This window comes from Saimiri boliviensis, chromosome 12, assembly GCF_048565385.1.
Source record: "Saimiri boliviensis isolate mSaiBol1 chromosome 12, mSaiBol1.pri, whole genome shotgun sequence".
NCBI classification, from domain to species: Eukaryota; Metazoa; Chordata; class Mammalia; order Primates; family Cebidae; genus Saimiri; species Saimiri boliviensis.
Window position 1 is genome coordinate 21,643,679 of NC_133460.1, and position 8,103 is coordinate 21,651,781.

The 8,103-nt window shown below is 53.4% G+C and overlaps 1 protein-coding gene across 1 annotated transcript; it reads left to right on the forward strand.

The window, feature by feature from the left end:
• The first annotated feature begins 125 nt into the window (after window positions 1–125).
• ORAI3 (ORAI calcium release-activated calcium modulator 3) lies at window positions 126–6,384 on the forward strand. Its single transcript, XM_003930059.4, has 2 exons — window positions 126–682; window positions 4,590–6,384. Exons 1-2 carry the CDS (start codon window positions 455–457, stop codon window positions 5,247–5,249), a joined length of 888 nt encoding a protein of 295 aa, XP_003930108.2. The 5' UTR covers window positions 126–454; the 3' UTR covers window positions 5,250–6,384.
• The last annotated feature ends 1,719 nt before the right edge of the window (window positions 6,385–8,103 follow it).

Consider the following 8,103-nt stretch of genomic DNA (forward strand, 5'->3'; position numbering starts at 1 on the left):
CTCCTGGGTTCATTTTGGGAGGGATTTGGAAGTGGACACCCGGGGTGACCAGGTGTACCTTGGAGTGGGCTGGGGCTGGCAGGCGGCTCGGTGGGGTCTGGGCGCTTGGATGATTGATGTTCTTGGTGGGTGGGGGTCGCGGGGATCTCTGCCGGCCCGGGACTACGGGGGCCCGGTCCCCGGCTCCACCCCATCATGTGGCCGGCCCGGCTCCGCCTCTGCTCTAGTTCCTGTTTCGGCCTCCGCTGCCCTGCTCCGGCCCCTGGGACTCCCCGCAGACGCTTCTCTTCCTGCTCCGCTGGGGCCGCTTCTTTCTGGGCGCCCTCCTCCTGCAGCCTGCTCGCCCTGCTGGGGGATGGGGCCGTCCCCGGGCTTGGGCCGTCCAGACTGGGGCCCCCGAGGCGCCTCGACCCCGCAGTGACAGTCCGGCCCGCCTGGTGCCACCGTCCCCAGGATGAAGGGCGGCGAGGGGGACGCAGGCGAGCAGGCCCCGCTGAACCCGGAGGCCGACAGCCCTGCGGGCTCGGCCACGTACCCGGAGTTCGTGCACCGCGGCTACCTGGACCTCATGGGGGCCAGTCAGCACTCGCTGCGGGCGCTCAGCTGGCGCCGTCTCTACCTCAGCCGGGCCAAGCTCAAAGCCTCCAGCCGCACGTCTGCCCTGCTCTCGGGCTTCGCCATGGTGAGGGGCGGGGAGGGGCCACACAGGGTGGGGCGAGCACGTGGGGGGCACAGGTCGGGGGCTGAAATAAATAGATCCCAAGGGAGACGGGGCAGAGGAGAGGGAGAAATGGGCTTTCGGGGGTCAAAGGGAAAGGAACAAGGTCCCAAGGGACTGAGCAAGTCTCTTCTTACGGATGTGTGTGTACAGGGGATTCCAGGAGATGGGGTCACCGGAGGACACAAAGGTCCCAAAGGTGTCATGGGGGAATGGGGTGAAAAAATCACCAGTGTGGTTGACTGCAACGATGAGGCAGAGTGGTCCAGACAGAGCCTGTTCCTGGCAGAAGTGGTTCCTAAGTCCCAGTGCCAGCTTCAAAGGCAAGTCAGCTGGGTGGGGAGGGCTGCATCAATCGTCGGGGGGCTCGGGACGGATCAGCTAGGTGGAAGGGTCTCACAGCTGAAGGTGGGCCCGTCCCAGGGAAGGTGGCCACTCTCCAGCAGGCCCAAGGGATGCTAATATCAACCAGGAAAACTTTGACAAAAGATGACGCCCGGGAGGCAGCCGCTGGGGAAGGAGGCTGATTAAAAAAAAAAAAAAAAAAAAAAAACTGATAAGCGATTCTCAAGTTGATAAACCGCAGGTGCGGGAGAACCGTGTCAGCTAACGGTCTGTCCCAGTGGTGGCCTCACAGGAAGTGGGACGGAGGAAGGTCCCAGGGTAAGGATCAGCAGACACAGTCCTGGCTCCTCCCTGCTTGTGGACAGCTGTGTGACCCTGGACAGGCTTCCACCCCCCTTGCAGGCCAGTGGGAAACTGTGAGATCATGGAGGGTGCGCCTTCTGTAGCCCGCCAAGTACCTGCCCCAGGGTGAGCCAAGCATGTCAGAGCAGGCCATGCACCAGGGATGGCTCAGACTAGCCTGCTAATTGGATAGGTGTGGAAAGAAAAGGTCTTGCCTCTGGGCAGCAGCCCTGCCGAGGGCACTAAAGATGGAGGCTGGCGAATGAACTGGCACCCAGGGTTGCTGCTCTGTTAGTCTGGGGTTTCCCCACCATCACCCCAGGAAAAAGGAGAAAGTGGCTGCAGGAGGTACTTTGGGGATCGCACTCCTATGGGGGTGGATATCAGAGGCAGCTGGGGTGGGGACCATGGCGCTAAGGGATCTAAGCTAGTTCCTGCCCCATCTGTGCCACAGCCTCTGTATTTGAATGATGGCAGGGAAACTCTCTAACTGTAAGGGGCATCATAGGCCTATGGTCTTCTACATGGGGTCCCAGAATCCACAGACTAGCTTACCTTTCCTGATGGGGGCATCACCTGGGGACAGGGCATTAGCTTCCCTGCATCTGCACAGCCTGCAGAGGGAAGGGAGCAACCACCCAAGCTGAGGGAGGTCAATCCCCTGGTCCAGCTTGTTCCCAAGGAGACAATCTGGCTGCAGCAGTATGTGCCGGTTGCTGGGGTGACAGCTTAAGGGCCCAGGCATTCTCCGCAGGAGTAAGGGGCTGGAGGTTTAGGTTCTGGGAGCAAGACTGGCCACATTCCTAGCAGGAGAGACCAAGGCTGGGCTGGGCTCTGGGAGAAACCAGGACTAAGCCTGGCCCAGATCCCTGTCTGTGGAAAACACCTCTTGACACCTGCCATGGCCCAATTTCCCAAAATACTCAGCCCTGTTTTCCTACCTCCACCCGCCAGCCTCTGCACCTGCCTTCTCCTTTCTTCAGGCCCAGAGCAATCGAACAGGCTCTACATGAACCAAGGATAGAGAGAGAGTGGGATTCCGAAACTCGGGTGGCTGCGTTAGAATAATATTATAAAAATTGTGCCAGGCGCGGTGGCGCATGCCTGTAGTCCCAGCTACTCGGGAGGCTGAGGTGGGAGGATCACTTGAGTCCAGGAGTTCTGTGCTGTAGTGGGCTATGCCGATCGGGTGTCTAAACTAAGTTCGGCATCAATATGGTGACCTCCTGGGGCAGGGGAGCACCAGGTTGCCTAAGGAAGGGTGAACCAGCCCAAGTTGGAAACAGAGCAGGTCAAAACTCCCGTGCTGCCGGGTGCGGTGGCTCAAGCCTGTAATCCCAGCACTTTCGGAGGCCGAGGCGGATGGATCACGAGGTCGAGAGACCATCCTGGTCAACATGGTGAAACCCCGTCTCTACTAAAAATACAAAAAATTAGCTGGGCATGGTGGCGTGTGCCTGTAATCCCAGCTACTCAGGAGGCTAAGGCAGGAGAATTGCTTGAACCCAGGAGGCGGAGGTTGTGGTGAGCCGAGATCGCGCCATTGCACTCCAGCCTGGGTAACGAGCGACACTCCATCTCAAAAAAAAAAAAAAAACAAAAAACAAAAAACAAAAAACAAAACAAAACAAAAAACTCCCGTGCTGATCAGTAGTGGGATCGCGCCTATGAATAGCCACTGCACTCCAGCCTGGGCAACATAGTGAGACCCTGTCTCTGAAAAAACAAACACTGTATCTAGTTGTCACTAAGCACCAAGCACTGGACTCAGTGCTTTTATGTACATCATCTGTTATCCTATGAAGTGAGTACTGATACTCTGACCATTTTACAGATGAGGAAACTGAGAATCAGAGATAGTAAGACGCCTGCCCAGGGTCGCACAGCAAATAAGTGGCAGGATTTGAGCCTAAGCAGTCTGGTTCCAGAATCCAAATTTATTCATTCCTAGAATAGGGTCATCAACTCAAATGTTTGCAAAGGGACAGGCAGGTAATATGGATGCTAAGTTGGCTGGATAGGGACTAGCAAGCAAGACCCCATGACATTGGGGGTGATGGCTCATGCCTGTCATCCCAGCACTTTGGGAGACCAAGGCAAGAGGATCACTTGAGTCCAGGAGTTCGAGCCTGGGCAACATAGCAAGACTTGGTGTCTATCAAAAAAAAGAGAGACCCTATGACCTTTCCAAGGGGAGAAGCCATGACTGATTCGAGCTGATAGTTGCTGTGCAGGAACATGGGCTGAGTGTGGCCAGATCTTCCAAGTTTTCAAGGGGATCTGGAAATAGGGATATAAGAACTCTCTTGAGTTTTAAAAGTTGGCAACTTCTTCCATTAAAAAAAAACACACACTGTGTGAGCCAAGCAAAACATGTCTGTCTGCAAGCTGGCGGTGGTCCACAGGGTGCCAATTTGTAAACTCTGTCCTCCGACTTTAGCTTTCAGTAGAGCAAGAACAGCAAACATGTACCTAGTGCTTCCTTTGTGCCTGGCACTGTTCTTAGCATTTCAGGTATGTTTCTTTTCTTTTTTTTTTTTTTTTTTTTTTTTTTTGAGACAGTCCCACTCTCTCATCCAGTCTGGAGTGCAGTGGCGTGATCTCTGCTCACTGCAACCTCTGCCTCCTGAGTTTAAGCAATTCTCCTGCCTCAGCCTCCTGAGCTTCTGAATAGTTGGGATTACAGGTGTGCCACCACACCCTGCTAATTTTTGTATTCTTAGTAGAGACAGGGTTTCGCCATGTTGGCCAGGTTGGTCTTGAACTCCTGATCTCGATCTTGGCTTACTGCAACCTCCGCCTTTCTGGTTCAAGCCATTCTCTTGTGTCAGCCTCCCGAGTAGCTGAGATTACAGGCATGTCCCACCACGGCCAGCTATTTTTTAATTTTTTATTAGAGATGGGGTTTCTCCATGTTGGTCAGGCTGGTGCTAAGATTATAGGCGTGAGCCACCATGCCGGGCCATCCAGCCCTCTTGATAGGCAGGTGGGGAAACCAGAACAGAACAGAGCCTTTGCAAAGCTGTTCATTCATTTACTCAACAGAGACTGACTGTCTCTGCTTTCTGCCAGGCACAGTTCTAGGTGCTATGGATATGTATCAGTGATGTATCCCAATAGGCAGGGAAAACCTCTACAGTTGAGGAGGTTATGGGCACTCAGTCCATCCCTCTTGTCCTCGCAGGTGGCCATGGTGGAGGTGCAGCTGGAGAGCGACCACGAGTACCCACCAGGCCTGCTGGTGGCCTTCAGTGCCTGCACCACCGTGCTAGTAGCTGTGCATCTCTTTGCACTCATGGTCTCCACATGTCTTCTGCCCCACATTGAAGCCGTGAGCAACATCCACAACCTCAACTCTGTCCATCAGTCACCACACCAGAGACTGCACCGCTACGTGGAGCTGGCCTGGGGTTTCTCCACTGCCCTGGGCACCTTTCTGTTCCTCGCTGAGGTTGTCCTGGTTGGTTGGGTCAAGTTTGTGCCCATTGGGGCTCCCTTGGACACACCGACCCCCATGGTATCCACATCCCGGGTGCCCGGGACTCTGACACCAGTGGCCACCTCCCCTAGTCCAGCTTCCAATCTCCCACCACCCTCTTCATCCATAGCACCATCCCAGGCTGAGTCAGTCTGCCCACCCCGGCAAGCCTGTGGTGGTGGGGGGGCACATGGGCCAGGCTGGCAAGCAGCCATGGCCTCCACAGCCATCATGGTACCTGTGGGGCTTGTGTTTGTGGCCTTTGCCCTGCATTTCTACCGCTCCTTAGTGGCACACAAGACTGACCGCTACAAGCAGGAGCTGGAAGAGCTGAATCGCCTGCAGGGGGAGCTGCAGGCTGTGTGAGGCTGGTGTTAGCCACCGCTGCAAGCACTGCCTCCCTCCGGGGTAGACCTCAAGGGCCTACAGACCTCATTCCTCCCATCCCCCGGCTGGAGCCACTTCCAGTGGCCACTCTCAGGTAGAGGTCAGATTCCTGCCTGCAGGGTCCTTTGGGCCTTGGGGCAGCTCCCACATTCCCTGGGATTTTCCCCATAAGTCTGTCCCTTGGGTTTTGCAAGCTACTCTGCGCCTGGGCTGGCCTCAGTTGAAGGGTCATGCAGTAGATAGAGGAGAGGCGGGGAGACCTTGTGGGACCTTCGGTTGTGACCTCAACCACCATTTCCATTCCTATACAGGATGTGAAGGTCAGAAGGCAGCCAGCCCATGCTTTAATTTTTTTTTTTTTTTTTAAGACAATCTCCCTCTGTTGCCCAGGCTGGAGTGCAGTGACACAGTCACAGCTAACTGTAGCCTCAACCTTCCAGGCTCAAGAGATCCTCCCACCCCAGCCTCCCAGGTAGCAAGACACTGGTACTATAGACACACACTGCCACACCTGATTAATTTTTTTCTTTTTCTTTTTTTTTTTTTGTAGAGATGGGGTTTTGCCATGTTCCAAGGCTGGTCTCAAATTCCTGAGCTCAAGTGAACCTCCTGTCTCAGCCTCCCAAAGTGCTGGGATTCCTTCCTTTATTTTTGTAGAATCTATTTTTATCGTTGGCATTTTTGGGGAAGATTTTCTCCATCCCTAGATTTTGATGCGTTCCACATTCCACATTCTTGCTTTAGTTGTTGCAGAGGGATTTGGGTGTTTCTATCCCAGGCATTGGTCTGGCTTTTCCTACGATGAGCCTCCCTATCTTTGGAGGTTCAAGCTCCCCTGCTTCCCCCACCGTGGTGACCTGCGGCCAATCACAGGAGGGATGGTGCCTGACCCACTGCCCTAGCCCCATGCTATGCACCAAACTTGTTCTCCCCTTCCTGGGCCAGGGCTGGGGTCTTTAGAGACAGCCTGTGCACCAGGCCTGACTCCTTAGCAAGAGTTGGGTGAGGAGGTTTTAAGGGAGAAGGTCCAGTCCTTAGCCGTTGGAACACAGAGTTCTTCTGACAGTGAATTTGGATGCACCTTGTTTTGCATAATAAATCGTGTTTCACAGATGTCCCTGTTGCTGTGAATGGAATGCAGGGCAGGACTTCTTAGGATAACTTGACTTGTTTCAAAGAGCTGGGTGGTGGCAAGTTTGGGTGGGCAAGACCTGAGAGGGGAGTGGGTTCCAGGTGTGACCCTACTAACAGGGACCAAATGATAACAGGGGCCAACAGCTTCTGAATGGGGAGAATTATTCCAAGGCTACAGGCTTTGAACTCTTGTCCCTGAGTTCATGGTCTCTATCTCTTCCACTGAGTATTTGTTTTCTTTCTTTTATTTTTATTTTTTTGAGAGAGTCTCGCTCTGTCACCCAGGCTGGACTGCAGTGATGCGATCTTGGCTCACCGAAACATCTGTCTCCTGGATTCAAGCAATTCTCCTGCCTCAGCCTCCCAAGTAGCTGGGATTACAGGTGTGTGCCACCACACCTGGCTAATTTTCATATTTTTAGTAGATTTTTAGTAGACATGGATTTTCGTCATGTTGGCCCAGGCTAGTCTCTCTCAAGCTCCTGATCTCAGGTGATCCACACACCTTGGCCTCCTAAAGTGCTGAGATTACAGGCATGAGCCACTGCACTCAGCCCTCCACTGAGTATTTAAGTTTTTCTTTCTTTTTGAGACAGAGTCTCACTCTTTTGCCCAGGCTGGAGTGCAGTTGTGTAATCTTGGCTCACTGCAGTCCTGACCACCCAGTTAGTATCTTTTTTTTTTGTAAAGAGGAGGGTCTCACTATTTATTTATTTATTTAGAGACAGAGTCTTACTCTGTCACCAGGCGCCAGGCTGGAGTACAGTGGCATGACCTTGGCTCATTGCAACCTCCGCCTCCCGGGTTCAAGCAATTCTCCTGCCTCAGCCTCCTGAGTAGCTGGGACTACAGGCACACACCACCACGCCCAGCTAATTTTTTTGTATTTTTAGTAGAGACGGGTTTCACCACGTTGGCCACGATGGTCTCGATCTCTTGACCTCTGCCCACCTTGGCCTCCCAAAGTGCTGGGATTACAGGCATGAGCCACCGTGCCTGGCCTGGGTCTCACTATGTTGTCCAGGCTGGTCTTGAATTCCTGGGCTCAAGTAATCCTGTCGCCTTGGCCTCTGAAAGTGCTGAGATTACCAGTGTGAGCCACTGCACCTGGCCTCAAATTTCTTTCTTGAGCAACTACCATATACTAGGGGCCCTTCATAGGTTATCTTGTTTAACTCCCACAACACCTCAAGCAATAAGTCTTTACCATTTTCATTTCAGAGATAAGGAAACAGGCCCAACAAGGCTGAAGATCTTGCCCCAAACCACGCAGCTAGTCCATGAACCTGAACTTGGACTATCCTTTTTTTTTGAGACGGAGTTTTGCTCTTGTTACCCAGGCTGGAGTGCAATGGCGCGATCTCGGCTCACCGCAACCTCCGCCTCCTGGGTTCAGGCAATTCTCCTGCCTCAGCCTCCTGAGTAGCTGGGATTACAGGCACGTGCCACCATGCCCAGCTAATTTTTTGTATTTTTAGTAGAGACGGGGTTTCACTGTGTTGACCAGGATGGTCTCGATCTCTTGACCTCGTGATCCACCCGCCTCGGCCTCCCAAAGTGCTGGGATTACAAGCTTGAGCCACCGCGCCCGGCCTTTTTATTTTTTAATTTTTTTTTATTTTTTTTTATTTTTTGAGATGGAGTCTTGATCTGTTGCCCAGGCTAGAGTGCAATGGCTCGATCTTGGCTCACTGTAACC

Coding starts and splice junctions, on each gene's coding strand:
- ORAI3 (XM_003930059.4), top strand. CDS start 455: ATGAAGGGCGGCGAGGGGGACGCAGGCGAGCAGGCCCCGCTGAACCCG. Junction 683..4,589: donor TGCTCTCGGGCTTCGCCATG/GTGAGGGGCGGG, acceptor TTGTCCTCGCAG/GTGGCCATGGTGGAGGTGCA.